The following is an 18,015-nucleotide window of genomic DNA, read 5'->3' on the forward strand; positions in this document are numbered from 1 at the left end:
CAGTCTATCTTCACCTGACTCCATTCAGGCCAGATTTGAAGGTGTGCGGACTAGAACTACTCTGTGTACCACACTTTTCAATTACTGCATCCATGTCTCTATGGTTCTCTAAATGAAGACACATTTTCTTATCTTTGAATGTGTAGGTAGTATGTGAAGTTAGCAATCAAAAGTCAGCTATGAGACAGTAGATTACAGTTTCTAAACAGTTAGTACACAGTTGATGTTCCAAGGATTTCTTACCCTGGCTGACTGATATCTGACTTCCAGGCTGTTCCAAATTCAAAATCGGATGATGTTTGCTCTCCAGTGGGAAGCACCCTGTCATCTGTTGGGTCTCCATTGAAGTTTCCACACATACCTTCCAAAATGTTCATATACTGCTGGCCAACTCTGACAAGAAGATTGCCAGAACCATCAAAGCGAACCTCCATATTCTTGGAAGTGTTTACCACCACAAAGCGGTTTCCAAAAATGCTGTAGCAAAGGAGCTGATAACAGCAGGAATTGATGTGGGAATTCCATTTATCTTAAAAACAAGAAAGTAAACAATGAAACATAAATTTTTAAACAGTCTAAATACAGTTGTGTTCAAAATAATAGCAGTGTGCTTTAAAAGTGAAGCTCAAACTCCTTATAATAGCTTTTATTTCCATACATGCAATTGCACTGTGAACACTGCACATTCTATTCCAAATGAAAACATTTAGAAACATTTATCAAATTTGTGTTATTCCTTTACAGAAAGTGAAGAAAAGGAATTTTTAGGCTGTTCAAAAAAAAACTAGCAGTGTGGAGTTCAATTAGTGAGGTCATTCATTCTGTGAAAAATTAGGTGTCAATTACGGAAATTATTTCAGGAATGAAGGCAGCAAATGTTCTAGGTTATCTCACATTTCTCTCTGAAAATTGAGTAAAATGCGTCGCTCCAGACATTGTTAAGAAGAACGTACTTTGATTAAAAACCTTATTGGAGAGGGGAAAACATATAAACAAGTATAGAAAATGATAGGCTGCTCAGCTCAGATGATTGCAGATGCTTTAAAATGGCAATCAAAGCCTGAAAGACATGGAGAAAATGGAAAACTACCATTTGAATGGATCGAAGAATAGCCAAAATGGCAAAGACTCAGCCAATGATCAGCTCTAGGAAGATCAAAGAAGGTCTGAAGTTACCTGTGAGTACTGTTACAATTAGAAGACGCCTATGTGAAGCCAAGCATACAGCAAGAAGCCCCAGCAAAGTTCCATTGTCAAAAAAAAGACGTTCAGAAGAGGTTACAATTTGCTGAAGAACACATTGACTGGCCTAAAAAGAAATGGCGCAACAAGATTGTTCTTTTTGGGTCTAGGGGCCACAGACAACCCCCAAACACTGAATTCAAGCTACAGTACACTGTGAAGATAGTGAAGCATGGTGGCGCAGGCATCATGATATGAGGATGCTTCTCATACTGTGGTATCGGGCCTATTTATGGCATACCAGGGATCATGGATCAGTTTGAATAACCTCTAAATATTTGAAGACGTCATGTTGCTTTATGCTGATGAGGAAATGCCCTTGAAATGGTGTTTCAACAAGACAACGACCCCAAACACACCAGTAAATGAGCAACATTTTGTTTCCAGACCAACAAGATTGACGTTATGGAGTGGCCAGTACAATCCTTGGACCTTAATCCAATAGAAACTTGCGGGTGACATCAGAAATGCTGTTTCTGAGGCAATACCAAGAAATGCAGAAGAATTGTGGAAAGTAGTCCAATCATCCTGGCCTGGAATACCTGCTCACAGGTGTCAGAATTTGGTTGAGTCCATGCAACACAAAAGTGCAGCAGTTCTCAGAAACAGTGATTATACAACTAAATATTAGTTCAGTGATTGAAAGGAAAGCAAAACCTTGAAACATTTTTCAGTTTATACAGTGAATGTTTGAGTTTGTAAAGAAGAATGCAGACACTTCTATTTTTTGAACAGCTTAATATTCCCTTTTTGTCAAGTTCTGTAAAGGAATAATGCAAATTTGATAGATTTTTCTTCATGCTTTGATTTGGAATAGAATGTGCAGTGTTCCCAATGCATTTGCATGTATGGAAATAAAAGCTATTATATGGATTTTGAGCTTTATTCACTTTTTTTAAACACACTGTTATTATTTTGAACACAACTATATATCCTGGGATGTCAAACTAATTTAATCTTATTTTGACAGTGGCAGTGTTGTCCCACACCGTCTCTCTGCCCTCTGCATTTGTGTGCCGACTCTTTTACAAGTCAGGTCTGACAGCAAATGGAAAAGCACATTTAGTCGATCAACCTGCTTATTTCAAAAAGATGTGAAATTTGTTAGGATGTTGTGAGGTTTAGAGAAAACATAATGTTAATCAAATAACGTGAAGAAAATATGTAGTTACACTGGTCCTCCGAGTAAGCCTCAGGTCTTCAGACATGCATTGACTGAGGTCTGTGAGCTGCGCCATTTACAGTTTGTCATGCATGTGCATCAGAGGGTCACCATCTGGGTTCCTCTCAGGTATGCAATACCACCACAAGGGTACTGCTGCTAACTGTGCCATCTTCCTTTGCCTCCACAGTGCCGAGAAACTGCCTAGTGAGGGCAACTGACTGCACCCCTTCAATTCCCAGTACCATAACAGCATTACTACTGCAGCCAACGACTGACTCAGCGTTTTTCTTTCTTCTTGCGCCATGATGCACCTGCCATGTTGTTTAAACATATTATTTCAGTAAATGGGGGCCTGCTTGACACCTCAAACATTTCATGTGGACCTGTGCATCCCTCTCATTTGACAACACTGCATACTCGTCATTCTAGTGATAAATGACTTTCTCTTTGTACCTGCAATATTATTTCAATATACAGATATAATTATATTTCAATTTTAGCTAAAATGTAAGAGTGAATATTTGGTGGAATTGTTATCACTCTAATTGGCTAAAAATGTATGCATGCATGACATTTCTTCACCTGCATGCTTTAAAGTATTTAACAGTGGATCTGATGTGTCAGGTAAAGAAAGGGAAGAAATGAAGATTAGACAGAGAGAGCTCAGATTACAATCTACATACTTCAAAATTCAGTTTCCTATGATTAGATTAAATTAGGCAAACTTTATTAATCCTATGGGGAAATTCAGATATTGTCTGCATCTTCTTACTATAAGCTGTCAGGTGATTTACTTGGGTTTGCAGCAATATAATTTGAACCCATGACTCATAGATTTCGGGTCCATAGTTTAATCATTCTAACACACTGTTTGTCTCAGGGTCCATGAAATCATTTTGAGTTTTTATTTCAGCTCTTATGAAGTGTAAATTAAGTTCCTCATACTCACTTGCACAAAGTTGTTTGTCCGATGCTAATGTAAACGTTCTCCATTTCATTAGACATCCATATGTTTACTGCAGAAACAAATGAAACCAAAGTGCTGCCCCGGTTCCTGTTCTCCGCCACCACTCTGAAGGTGAAATTGGATGAGTTGTCGGATGTCCTTGAGATCTCATAAGTACAGGATCCCTGAAAGTTTACAACTTGTCCATCAAATGTGAAGTAGTGAGGGTCTCCCATTACGGTGCACGTGGACATCTGATCATAGCACCCTCTCTGCCCATTGCGCACGGTGCACTGCTGGTTGGTGTTACAGCTGACTGGTACACATTCAAAGTTACCATTAACCGTGCACTGGCACTTCTCGCTGCAGTCAGGGGCCCACCAGAGCTCATCAATCTGAAAGAGAAAGAGTTTATAAAATGAGCATGCTGCTCTTAAAATGCATTAAAATAACTGTTTAACTGCCATCAGTTTAAAATGTTATGTATTTCTTTGGATTCCAAAATATTTTGATTCACAAGAAAAATCCCCTTATTCTAATTATCAATCTGTTTTCCAAATCCTTTTATCCTGAATTGGGTTAGAGGCAAGCTGGAGTCTATCTGAGAAAGCATGAGACACAATCCTTGGACAGGACCATTTCAGGGTGACACATACAGAGACACGCACACAGACAGGGTAATTGAACAATGTGTGGTGAGCGGCTGGGGGTGGTACCGAGCTGGGATGCCCAGAAGGACCGGAGGAGGAATTATGCCTCCTCCAGACCATGAGGGGGCGACCGCCCTGGTGGCTATGGGGACCATGGGAAAGAAGCTTGGAAGCTCAGACCTATAGTGGCCTGTGGTCACCGCCAGCGGGTGCCCAGATGCCTGAGGAGCCCTGGCCCTCAGCATTTCTGCCACGCCCTGAAGTGCTGGGGGGAAGAAGACCAGGGACACCCGTAGTGCTTGAAAGGGGCCGCCTCCCTCCATTCAATGGCTGGAGTCGGGTGGAGGAAAGACAGAGCTCGGGAGGAGAGGAGTAGAGGCAGACCTGAAGAGAGGCATTGTGAGAGGCCTGGACTTTGGGGTTGAGAGAACGGAAGTACTGGGTTATGCGATATGTCACTGTAATTATGTATAATAAATGTGTGTTGGTGTTTAAAACCTTTCAGTGTCTGCCTGTCTGTGTTTGGGCTGTATCCCACAAATGCCAAATCACCTAAAATACCAAGTCTGTTGAGGTAAACTGGAACACACAGAGAGAACATGCAGACATCACACAGAGACCAACTGAGACATAAACCCTGGTCTCCTTGTTGTGAGGCAGCAGCATCACCAATGTGCCACCATGTCAATCTTTTTTTAGTCAATGTTGTTTTAAATGTATCTGCATGTAATGAAGAATGTGATGATGTAAGGTTAAAGCAAAATAAAGCTAATTGATGCATTGAAGATAATGATCACTACCTTGAGTTTTCAATTCATTCCATTCAAATTTATGAACATTACTTTTTCTAAGCCTATGATCAAAATTTCTGGTTAATACAAAAACTGAATGCTTAGCTTATCACACTGGATGGACCGGGGAAGGGAGCGTGGCCAGAGCATTACTTGCCACAGAGTGCTAAGTGGCAGCCCCCTTCGGTTGTATCGGTGCCTCGTACTCCTGCAGGGGAGTTGGAGTTTGATACAGCCCTGTTGGGATCCGTGGGCGCCACCAGGGGGTGCTACAGGTGCTGCTGAGCCCTCCTTGGCAGCTCTTCCTCCACACCTGCCGGAAATGCGTCAACAAGCACCTACAGCACTTCTGGGTGCAGTAAAAAAGGAGCCAGCAGACACTACTCCGGGAGCCAGTCGGGTGGGTGTATACAATGCTTGTCCAGAGGATTCTTACTTAGACTAAGTTCATCCCGTGCATTTCTGCACATCGGGCAACAAGCATCCGCCAACGAGGTCGATCCTCAGCGATAATATTCATATTTTGCCAATTGATGTCGATGTTCTTGAGGTCTTCATGCAGGGTTCTTCTCCAGGTGATCTTTGGTCATCCAGTATTCCTTTTTCCCCCAGGGGGAACCCAGTACATCGCGATCTTCGGATGCCTATTCTCTGGTAGGCGCTCAGTGACAATCGCTTCCAGTCGACGAATGTTTGCTCTTCTTAGAACTTCATCATTTGTGATGCGGTTGCGATAGGAGATTCGAAGAATTTTTCTCAGGCAGCGTTGTTGGAATGTATTCAGCTTTCCGGTGACCCGTTTCGCATGTTTCCATGTCTCACTAGCATAGATGGCCTTCAGAATAACAACGGTGTTGAGGAGACATATCTTGATGGGCGTGCAGACCGATGCCGATGCCCAAATTTGGCGGAGGTGTTGGAAGACTACTAGGCCTTGCCGGAGGAGTGAAGGAGGAAAAAGAGACAGAGAAAAGAAAGAAGAAAAGAGTTTGTGCTGTGCTTGGTGACTGTGTTGTGCTTGTGGGAAACGGAGAAGGCGTTTCCCAAGAGGGAAAACAAAAAAATAAAAGCCGTGTGTGCCTTGAACTTGTGTCATGTGTCTGTCTGTGTCAGGTCTGTGCAGCGGTGTGCCCTCTGCAGAGCACACCTGATTTCCTTAAATACTGTATAATGAGGCACTGAGAGCTGTAATAGCTTGTAAATCCCAAGTTCAATGTAAATTGAAATTGTAATTTTTTTTATTACCATGTAATAAATTCCATCATAAAGGCAGCCACACTGCTCAATGGGAACACACTGACTCCCACTGCGCTGGTAGTTTTCATCACAGAAGCATCCCTCTGAACAAGTCTGGTCACAGTAAGAAAAGATTGACGGCGAACATGTCCGATCACATTCAGTTCCACACAGCTCATAGTGACTGTTATCAGGGCACTGCATCTCTACAAAAAGGAAGAACAGTATTACACAGAGCAATTATATTTTTTTTCTTTTAAGATAAACAGTCATATCAAAACCACACCTCAAAAGATGTTTGTTGTGTTCATAAAAATTACTTATGAATGAGCTTTTTGAAATCACGTAAGCTTTTATTTGTCTGATGCCTCCTGACACACTGGTACGAGGAAAAGAAACCCATATGTGATATACCATTCATCTCGTCTTGATGTCTAGCTATGCAAGATGTTGACTTTTTTGACTCTCCAGACTTGAAAAACCCTCTATTTTACGTTATTTTTGGATAATATTTTTTGCAGAAAATTACACTCTTTTTGATAAGCACGAAGCCAATACGTGCCATTGTCAAAAATAAACAGGAGGTCTTGAAGTTATGCATGCCACACCATCCAGCCTCAGAGGTTCAAGCCCCTATGGCATACGAAGGGTCAAAGATTTTCACAAAACGTTCAAAAAATGGGGATCAACAATATAAGCACCTTTTCCTATGACCTGATGATCGTTTGCTGTGGGTTGTGTCACAGAAGTTGCAGCGTGCAATGTCATTGAAGAGATGGTATTTCTACCACCACCATGTTCAAAACTGTGTATATGTTTGTGGATAATTCTAGAAATGTTTTTCAAGTGCTTCATTTTGAATTCTTGCCTTCCTTGTTTGACTTTGACTTTTGATACCCACTTTGACTTTTTCGTGTTTGTGGTTTTGTCCCCTGCTTCATTCAATGATGAAACATTTCATCTCTTGATCCATCCTTTTCTTGCAGGCTGCCTCGGTCATTTGAGTTCCTTCCTTATCTAATGTTATTTAGATGGTGTTTGACCTGAAAGCTTAATAATGAGCAGCAGAAACACCTGTCCTACAAATAGTAGCGGTGCTTTTCACCCAGACATCAGAAGTTATTTTTTAAGCTCATTAACTTGGCCATGTGTCAATTTTACCGCCGAGCTAAAACTGCAAGAAGAAGAGTTCAGTCTTACAGGATAAGAAGTTTTTAAATAGGAAAATAAATAATAACTTACGGCATACAGTCCCATTGCGCCATGGTAAAACTCTGGCATTTGCTACCTGGCAGGCTCCACTGTAGCTCAGAATGGCTTGGCAAAACATCTCAGAATTTTGTCCAGACAAACAGAGATCATAGACACAATTGTTTATGTAGAGCTGTGGATCAACAACTTGTTGACAAATACTAAAAGGACCACTGGGGTCTGCCATCATGCCACAGTAGTTTGGAGAGCGGTAGAGACTTTCATCAGGGCACCTTTGGCTGTAATCACAGTCATTACAGCAGCTTTCATTGGTCTGAATCTGCCAATCTGAAGCAAATTGGAGGACATCAGGTGCCAGAATCCCGGAGCGGGTAATGAAGTCATCATAAGGCTGTCCATTAAAGTTGCCACATAAACCACAAGTGGCTCCTCTATACCTTGATGGAAGTGTAATTGTTACAACACTGTAGCCATCATATGTTACTGTTAGACCAAAATCTGTTTGCAGTGTAGAGTAGGAACCACTTTGGTACAGCATGATCTGTCCATTCCCTAGGTATGCTGGGAGGTTTGTATTTATATCATCAACCTAAGCGAATTTAAAACAAAAAGGACTTGTTAAGATCTGCACAAAAAACTTAATCAGCATTGTGTTTTAAGCTCTATATGAAGATAAACATAAAAAATACATTTACCTGTACCATATAGTTATAGTCTCCAGAGAAATGTATCATTCGTCCATAGACGTACACAAACACTTCAGATGTGATGGATGCATAGCTGTTATACCATCTTCTGTTCTTACCCTCAACTCTGAAACTCTCCAGGCTGAGCGATTCATTGCACAACTGGGCTAAGACATATCTACAAGTCCCTTGAAAATCGTACATATTTCCATCAAAAGTATAGTAATGTGGGTCTCCTGATGCAACACATACACGTTGATAATTCGGTTGACACCCATATACTCCATTCATGACTTCACATGACTCTTGGGGACCACAAGAGGCACTGAAACACTGGACGACTCCAGTGTTTCCATCACAAGCACAGCGGGTTTGGCAGCCTGCACCCTGCCAAAAGTTCTCCCCAGGTGAGTAATATTGTCCTTGATAGAAACAGCCACACTCAGTGGGTAGCACACAGCGTGGACCACTCAAGATATACCCGTTGTCGCAAATGCACCCTTCTTCACAGGGAGTTTGACATGGGAAAGGAAAAGAGAGGCTGGGACAAGTGGCTGGGCAGGAGGAGCCCCACAGTTCATAGTGGCTATTTGGTGGACAGGTCAAATCTGCAAATAGAAAAAGAGAATAAATAAAAAGAACTGCAATATGGGAAACAATGAACATTACAACAGGGAAATATCTGCTCAAAGCTGGAGCTCATCAGCAGCACACACAAGACAGGAATCAATCCTTCACACACAAGCGTAAACTCCCACCAGGCGTTTGTGCAAAATTATCTGTCATTCCATTTAGTTTGGTATCATCTGAAAAAATAATTGGTTTATTTTTTTATAGTTCTGTCCAGAGCAGCTGCCCAAGCACTGATTCCTGAGGGACATCTTTTTAAACTGAACCTAATTCTGAGAATGTTCCTCTCACTGTATCCCTTTGTATTTGACATTTAAGCCAATTTTGCACCCATCTACATGCTGCACCTTAAATTCCCACTTATTTTCATTTAATTATTAACCATATGTGATACCTTATCTAGCGTTTTCTGAAATGACAGATAATGACAAAGAGATTTAGTCAAAAAGTTGTGGTAAAGTATAAAATATTAACTTAATTATCTATTTCATTTATTTATTTTTTTGATAATTAAAAATTTGAAAATTACAGCTTTTGTTGCCACTGATTCTCTTTGACACACACTCCTATATTAAAGAACACTTGGATACCAACCACAGCTTGTCAAGTTCCTCCACTCTGATATGGCAACACCCATCCGCTGGCACTCCTTTGCATAATTTCGAATCGTCTCACAAAGGGCTGTTGGACTTCCCTGCAAATGGCACATGTCACTGACACAGTTTGTAATGTATTCATGAGGATTTATCACACTGTTGCATGACTGGAATGGCCCACTGGGAAGAGACATGATTCCACAGTACTGATCTGATGAGTAAACTTCATCTTCCTCCTGCGTACAGTTATGTAAAGAAGGTCTGTTCTCCACGCAGGAATCAGACAAACTTCCATCCCTCCAGCTGTCACCAAAGGTCTGAGCATCACTCACTAAGTTTCCATCAGGTGTCTGAAATTCATCTGTTACGTCAAAGTTAAAGTTTCCACAGATGCCAACAAGTGCTCCTGAATAAGTACTTGGTACCGTCACAGTGAGGAGATGAGGCCAGTCAACCCGTATTGTGGCACCAAAATCAGTCCGAATTGTAACTTGTGAAATGCCAGTGAAGAACACCTGGATTCTGTCTGAGTTATAAGGCAGGCTTACATATTGCCCATTGACCTAAAAAAAAGAAGTCAGGGAAATTAGAAATTTTGAAGTAATCACACGTGTTTGTGAAAAGAAATCATAATCACAAGAAGATCTGAGAAGAATTACTGTAAGTTGCAGTGAATTAATTGCATTTTCTCCTCACCCATTAATAATACTGACTGACAAGATATGTGCAGCTGTTGAACAAATTGCTTCAATTCCATTCAGTGACGGACACAGTCTCATAAATATAGCATTTGACAGGCCAGATCTATTACTTTCACACTTTGAAATGCATTGACTGTAATAATGCATAGAATTACAAGGTAAGATAAGTAATTGATGGATACATACAGCAACAAAAGTGTAATTTGGGTTTAGACAAATTGCAATCAGATGTATAAAATTCTCCTTTGCATTTATTTGTCTGGTTTGCAAATCCATACCATTGAACTGACATCCACCCAGTTTTTCATAAATTCTCTATTTGAACACGGGAAGACCACAGGCTGTGTTTTGATCAGAACTTTGACAGCCTCTGCACTTTATTATTGAAGTTTACCTAGGAGTCATTTTTGGGATTTAGCAGAAATATTCAATGTTGATCCCCAGGGTTAGAACCCCTGATAGCATAAGAATAAACATGGCCTGCAACTAAATGTTTAGCAGCAATTAGGCCGAAAATATTTTTTAATGATTCTACAACTCTGAATACAGAAAAGGATAATGACACATGTGGACCTCCAGTCCTAAAGGTGGTTCATATAGAGCAAGCTCAACATTTCTATTTTGGTAATAAAGTCTTTTGTTTTCACCATGAAAATAACACACTTCACAGGGATCACAGTGGTGATGTAACTGTTCAAAGGAGCACTTGCCATGTGTTTCTGTCTTGTTCACATTTCTGCATTGTGTATCTTGTATGAAGTCCTATGACAGAATTCCTTGTCCCTATGGATAATCAATAAACACAGTACTCACAGCTGATTATGAATTCTGAACACTTATGTGTTCATGTCTTGGGGTCTATCAATAGATGGGCTTGCAGGGACTAAGCTTTTCAATTACAATTGACACTTCCTACCACTTGCAAGATGTTCAGCAGATGGTTGTACTCTGTGTTTTTTTGTAACATCAGCAGTTTCTGCAATTTGCTTCACGCTCAGCAGATATTGCTGCTGCTCTTTTCCTTTCTGCTATGTCACCTTGTCAAGCAGTTAACCATAAGAAAATTGCAACTTCCAATAACTTTGCAGAGGTTGCTGCTACCCCAAGCTTTTGTTTTACCAGTATGAATCACGTCATAAGCTTTCAATTAAGGCCAAGATCAGTACTAGCCCTTGTGGTCCACAAGTAATTGCATAACAGACAGACACAACACTAAGTATCCACATTAATAAAAGGACAACTGTCTCTGTGTCTGGGTGCCTGTGTGTCAGTCCGGTTGCTATGTCTCTGTTATATACCATTTGGTATGGGATTCATGAAAGCAGTTATAATCATTGTAAAGTCACATCAGTTTGAATGAAAATACAATGAATTTTATTACTACATGCATTACAAAATAGATGGCGTACTTCAATTGTTAATGGTAAATACACAAAGGTCTATGTTGATTCCTTATATTTCAGCCCAGGTAGCACAGCTAGTTTTACATATATATATACACACATACATACATAGAGAGAGAGATCTATATAGGTACGAGGTGTGGCAGTAGAGTAATGAGACTGATTTTTTATTTACCAAAGTTTTTATTTTTTTCAAACATCAATGTTATCCCCTTCAAAGTAGTTCCCTTGGGCAGCTACACACCGATGGAGACGTTGTTCCCACTGTTGGTAGCAGCGCTGGAAGTCTTCAACTGGTATGGTCTTCAGCATGTCTCTTTTGGATGTTTTCTAAAGTCCCGAAATGACGTCCTTTGAGGACATTTTTCAGTTTAGGAAAAAGTCACACGGACTGAGGTCAGGTGAATAAGGGGGCTGAGGAACCACAGGAATGCCTTTTGAGGTCAAAAATTCTGTTATGGAGAGGGCAGTGTGACATGGGGCGTTGTCATGATGGAGCATCCATTTGTCTGCAATGTCTGGTCTCACGCGAATGATCATTTTTCTGAGCCTTTCAAGGACGTCTTTATAAAAAACTTGGTTGACAGTTTGTCCTGGAGGAACAAATTCTTTGTGGACGATTCCCCTTTTGTCAAAAAACAAAAAAAATCAGCATTGATTTGATCTTCGATTTGCTCATTCGAACGTTCTTTGGTCGAGGAGAGTTTGCAGTGTGCCACTCCTGACTTTGCCTCTTGGTCTCAGGATTGTATTCAAAAATCCATGATTGATCACATGACTAAAGAAATCTTGCTCATTAGCGATTCTGTCAAGAAGATCAAGACACTTGTTTTTTCGATTGTCCTTCTGCTCAATTGTGAGGTTTTTCGGCACCATTTTGGCACAGACCTTTCGCATGTGCAAATGTTCAGTCAAAATTTGATGAATGGTAAATCTGTTCAAATTTAATTGTTCACTCAACATTCTTAATGTTAAACGACGGTCTGATCTCACAAGAGTGTTCACACATTCGATGTTTTCATTGGTTTTCGAAGTTGAAGGCCTCCCTGAACGGTGTTCATCTTCAACGTGTTTTCTGCCTTCCAAAAATTATTTGTGCCAGCGAAAAACTTGAGCTCGGGATAAAGAATGTTCCCCATAGGCCTGGTTTAACTTTTGAAACGTCACACTTGCCGTTTAATGGCACAACGTTGCTCCAAATTCCGCTGTTCCATTTTGCGTGACGCACAACCAAAAAGACAACTTCGCTAATAGCAGTCACAAAAATCACGTAGTTAATGGAAGGAGTTGAAACTCGCACTGAGCTATGGGAGGGTACTGATACACGTGCTCTATCAAGGACAACAGCGCAGCGTTGCCAGATCGCTTGCAGTGTTGCCAGTCTCATTACTTTTCTGTCATACCTACTTTATTTACACATACTGCCACTAGGTGACACATACAATAATAAGGACAGCAACTAAAGGTGAAAAAAATTCCTCTTGACATATAAGAGAGAAATACCTCTGGGTAAGAATAAGAAATCCTTAATATCTGGACTGTGATACTGGGATAAAAAGACAACATCCTAAAGGTGCATTCTCGTGTGGTTTGTGTCAGGGAGATTATTTGCAGACAGCATTTAAAGGACACAAAGCATTTGTGCTTCTTCAGTGGACATTGGCAAAACAAAAATTTCTAAATTTTAGAAAGTCCTTTAAAACTCCTATGGATGAACCTCAGAAGTTGTCAGGTGGCAGAAGGAAAAACACTTCGACAGTCTTACAACAACAACAATTTACTTTTTTGTGTAGCCTAATATCACAAGAGGAGTGCAACAATAGGCTTTAACAGGCCCTGTTGGTTGACTCCCCAGCCTTAACTCCCTACGAAGACAAAAAAAAACATTTAAAAAATTGAAGAAATCTTAAAGAAAGGCAATTCTGGGAAAGATCCCTTTCCAGGTAGGTTGGATGTGCAATGGGTGTCAAAAAATGGGGTAAATACAATGCACAAAACAGAACACAAGTAATCCTGTTCACAAATCTAGATGGCCGATCTATCATTGCCACCTCAGGAATACAATATAACAGTACAATATTAATAGAACAAAACTGTCTAGTCTTAAAATTCCAATTTCCAAAAGCCATGTTCTTACGTGTAGTCTAAAGATTCTCATAATATCTGACAAACCCTTCTCTGCAGTGGAATAGAGCGACGGGCACTAAGCAAACTCCTGTCAATCATGAAGAATCCACGCATCCACTTAACAGGATCATCTCCAGGCAGAGGAGTAGCTTCAGTGACAGACTTTTGTCACCGTCCTGTTCCACTGACAGACTGAGGAGATTGTTCCTCCCCCACACTATGCGACTCTTCAATTCCACCCGGGGGAGTAAATGCGAACATTAATTTTATTTGAATTCTTTTCATTTTTATTACTATATAATTTAATATTGTTTCTTTGTATCAGTATACAGCTGCTGGATTATGTGAATTTCCCCTTGGGATTAATAAAGTATCTATCTATCTATCTATCTATCTATCTATCTATCTATCTATCTATCTATCTATCTATCTATCTATCTATCTATCTATCTATCTATCTAATTTGCTAAGCAACAGTACAGCTATTGTTCCTCTTGCTAATACTATGTTCTCCTGAAAGGGAACATTGTTTATTCTTTTTCAAAATTACAAGCTTCTGTTTACTGGCAGGTCATATTACTTGAGTAGATGAAGGGAGATTCCCGTAGTATCCTTTATTCATAAACTCAGTTGTGAAGTCTATGGAATTACAAAACATTAGTGCAACTTTAATCGTACAGTAGTCAACCATATTTAAAGCTGAGGACTGTATTATTTTGCTCAATTTTTGAAAATTGTCACTGGCTGTTTGGGGTTTCTTTCAAAACTGATAAGGTAACTTAACGCGTGTTGTGTATTGTACTAATCACATATGCACATTCAAGACATACTATAACCAAAGTCAAGCACCACTATTCACATGTATAAGGAACAACTACCATTTTGACTCATTTGAGCACTGACATTTAATTTTAGTGACAGTTCTTGCTGATCTTCCTTTGAATTTAATTCAGCAGTGGCTATTACATCACATGACAATGGGATCATAGAGAAAGAACAGTTTTATTTTTATTATCCAAATCTATTTTAGTACTGTATTCTAGTTACCTGGTATTTCTGAATGTGATGGCTGCATTTTACACTCATAAATGAAGAAGGTCCCTCACCTTAGCAGTGATGATGTCTCCTGTTGCTATAGTTACCAGAGTAGCATAGGCTTCAAGGTTAAGCACACTGGTAAAACTGGACCCGCCAGCACCTGTTGGCACCTTCTGTACTGATACTGCAAAGTTTGGCAGCGTGGTCATGTTGCGCAGTTTGACTAGAATGAGTTGGCATCCTGCAGCGTATTCTAAGTTGAATCCATCAAATGTTCTGTAACGCAGAGAGCCCTCTATCCAGCATGTTCCAATGCTCTGTGGGTAACAAGCACGGACACCAGCTTCGAGTCTGCACTCCTCCTGAGCTCCACAGCTATTCTGGACACACTGCATTGTTGAGTGAGTGCACATGCAGGATCTGCCACAGTCTTCATCTAAGATAACTTGAGCTCCTTCAGCGTAGTAACGGCCTTCAAATGTACAGCCACATTGGAATATGGGGACACAGTCACCAGCACTAAGGACATACCCTGGATTACAAATACATGACTCTATACATGATGAGGTGCAGTGAGAGGGGGCACTTGGGTCTGTGCAGGTAGCTGGACAAGCTGTCCCACACTCCTCATAATGACTGTTTGGAGGACAGGACACCTCTGGAATACAAAATGGAACAAGATGATTACTGACATTCTTATATTACAAACTGAAATACCAACAAATCATGGCTAACAGGAATTGACTATTCATAGAGATGTCAACACTAACAAACTCATGCATTCAGACATTAGACTTGGTCGTTAAATGAGACATTAACATTCAAAGTGTAACTACATTTCTTAAATCTAGCTATGGCATTTCTAAACACACTTTAATTATTGGAAATGGAAGGCCTACTTTACAAAAGGAAAAATGAGATGAAGGTTATTCCCATGCTGGATTATGCAGCACAAGTAAAAAGACTTTTTCCCAGACATTTTAATATTGTTGTTTAGCATTTGTCCTCATAGCAGCTTATTGTGTCAGGAACTTTGTTATCTCCGTTCTCCATAAAAACTTTTTTCTCAGCCATTACTACAAACAACATAGGGTAAGCAACAAAAAAATTTACTTTTGGGTGTTTTCTTTTAAAACTTTTAAAACTTGAACATACTTAAGACAAACAAATGCAATACTTCTAGATATTTGTGTTAAAAACCTACAACTAGCATGTAAATGCAAATAGTCAACAAACGATTAGGAAACCCCTAGGCTCAAAAAGAAAAATGATGATTTATCTCATTGCATCAGTTATTTTCATTGGCCAATAGATTAAATTTTAAATAAACATAAACAAATTTCTACTTATGAAACTTACTAATTACTAAAAGTAATTTCATACCAACAACACTTGATGAAAACTTTGATGAAGCAAATCACAACTGGACTGTAAGATCAAGTGTAATATTGATACTGTGAATGGCAGGAGTCCATATGGCCATATCATATACCCACAGGTCAGTATAGCCTGGCGTTTTTCCTTTGACATGTCACTCCTGGTGAGTTTTATTGCCCTATCTGTTGTTTTGCTATGCACAAAAGCATTTCACATATACATATTTCTGGATAGAATATCATTTAGGGAGACTTTCATAAGCAAATAAATTCTTACCACAAAAGCCTGGTCTTCTCCATTGCCCAGGCTGGCCTCCCATTCTCTGGCATTGTGCTGAATACCCATGTAATGCCTGGCACAACACCATCTGGTAACCACTTGTAATACACAAGTCATAAACACAACTCTCAATAAAATTCTCTGGGGGAAGCAGTGGAATGCAGGCATTGAAAGGTCCTTGAACATCACGCATTAGCCCACAGCTGCTACTGCTGGAAAACTGGGCTTCTTGATATGGCTGGCACACCAAGCAGCCCCTGCCAGTGCAAGGACCGTGGCAGCTGGAGTCATTGTCTGCTACTTTCCAGCTGTTGCCAAACTCAATATCTGAACTCACAACTAATCCCTCCGAGGTCAAGAAATCATCTGCCTGGTTGGAATTGAGGGTGCCACACAGTCCACATGTAGCATTGTTGTAACTGTTAGGGACATTCACAGTGACATAACTGTACAGGTCATAGGTGACAGTAAGTCCAAAATCCGTGGTGATGGCCAAGGAAAACCCAGTCTGATAAACTCTGATCTTCCCATTGAGCAAAGAGATGGGAACAGCTACTAAATGATCATTTACCTGTAATGAAAGGAAATACAGAACATCTGAGTATAGACATCAAGTTCTTAAATGACATAAAACTATTCAGTTCTCTTGCATATTGCTCAGAATGTTACTCTCCATGTAAATGTTTGTGTTCTTACCATTGCCTGTCCAGGATACTCTTTTATTAGTTCGAATTTCTTGTTCATAGGCAATGACTCTCACAAGTCTTGTCCATGCAACAAGAGAGTTGCCTCTGTTTTCATTTTTGGCTTCGACTCGGTAATACATCAAGCTTGTTCCATTGTTGCAGAGCTGAGACAGAACATAGGTGCATGTGCCTTGGAAATGGAACAGACGACCATCAAATGTGTAATAGTGTGGGTCCCCAGATACTGTACAGGTGCTGATTGGCATATACTGGCAGGTATAATATTGACCAGATGACTGGCAGATCTCATTGAAGGAGCAGGGCTGAGACCAGCACTGCAATGTCCCATCATCCATACACTGACATCTGTTCTGACAGGCATTGTCCATCCATGACACAAAGTTAATTGGTTGCAGATGTCCTGTAAAGAAAATAAGAATAACTGTATAATAACATAAAAATCATAACCTTGAATTAAACTTGTCTGATACAACAAATTCATGGCCAAGATTCAAGCTCTAGCTCTACAATGCCAAAGCAACTTAGACCTTTGAGCTGCATTTCTAGTCCAATGGCCTAAGATATTCCATTTCTGTTTGGCCATATCATTAATTTGGCCACTGAATACTACTACTACTAATAATAATTCATTACATTTGTATAGCTGCAGTTGTGATTGGTTTGACTCTTGCATTAAGTTATTCTATAAATACATTTTATTTTTAAACTTTTGTGTGCGCAAATGATCAGCTACTTACACAGCTTTTTCTGGTTTACCACACCAGTATTAGCCTGGATAGCCTCATGAAAATGTCGAAAGAACACATTAAAGCAAACTGTGCCAAGACATCAGAGTTCAGGTCCTAAGGCAGTCACCGTCTGTTTGAAATCTAAAAATGTCATCCCTGCATTCACGATATTGTTCAGGTTTACTTTGACTTCGCTTAGATATGCAGGTTAGGCTTATGGGTGTTTTTAGGTTGGCCATAAATGAATGAATGCTGGTTTGCATGAGCCCTGCAATGGACTGCGTTTTTCTTCAAGAATAGGTCCTGCTTTGGTCAAGACCCTGTCAGGATGGCTTCCAGGCAATTGGCACCAAATATTACAATAAGCAGGTTGAAAAATTGTATGAATGAATGAATCAATAATCACTAGGTATATGGCAATATTCTAAAGTTGTGGTTGTTAATTGTTAATGGCTGGTTATCTCTGTATACTGCAGCAAATATTTTCTAATGAATTCTTTA

The 18,015-nt window shown here is 40.0% G+C and overlaps 1 protein-coding gene across 1 annotated transcript; it reads right to left on the bottom strand.

The window, feature by feature from the left end:
* Nucleotides 1-440: 440 nt before the first annotated feature.
* Nucleotides 441-17,181, bottom strand: LOC120541727 (IgGFc-binding protein-like). The gene is given in 10 exon segments (XM_039773624.1): nucleotides 441-529; nucleotides 3,357-3,748; nucleotides 6,040-6,236; nucleotides 7,273-7,831; nucleotides 7,938-8,536; nucleotides 9,153-9,717; nucleotides 14,492-15,081; nucleotides 16,077-16,650; nucleotides 16,776-16,820; nucleotides 16,822-17,181. Coding segments are annotated over 10 exon segments (3,858 nt in total). The 5' UTR covers nucleotides 17,155-17,181; the 3' UTR covers nucleotides 441-525.
* Between the last annotated feature and the right edge of the window lie 834 nt (nucleotides 17,182-18,015).

Source organism: Polypterus senegalus, chromosome 12 (genome assembly GCF_016835505.1).
Source record: "Polypterus senegalus isolate Bchr_013 chromosome 12, ASM1683550v1, whole genome shotgun sequence".
In the NCBI taxonomy this organism is placed as follows: Eukaryota; Metazoa; Chordata; class Cladistia; order Polypteriformes; family Polypteridae; genus Polypterus; species Polypterus senegalus.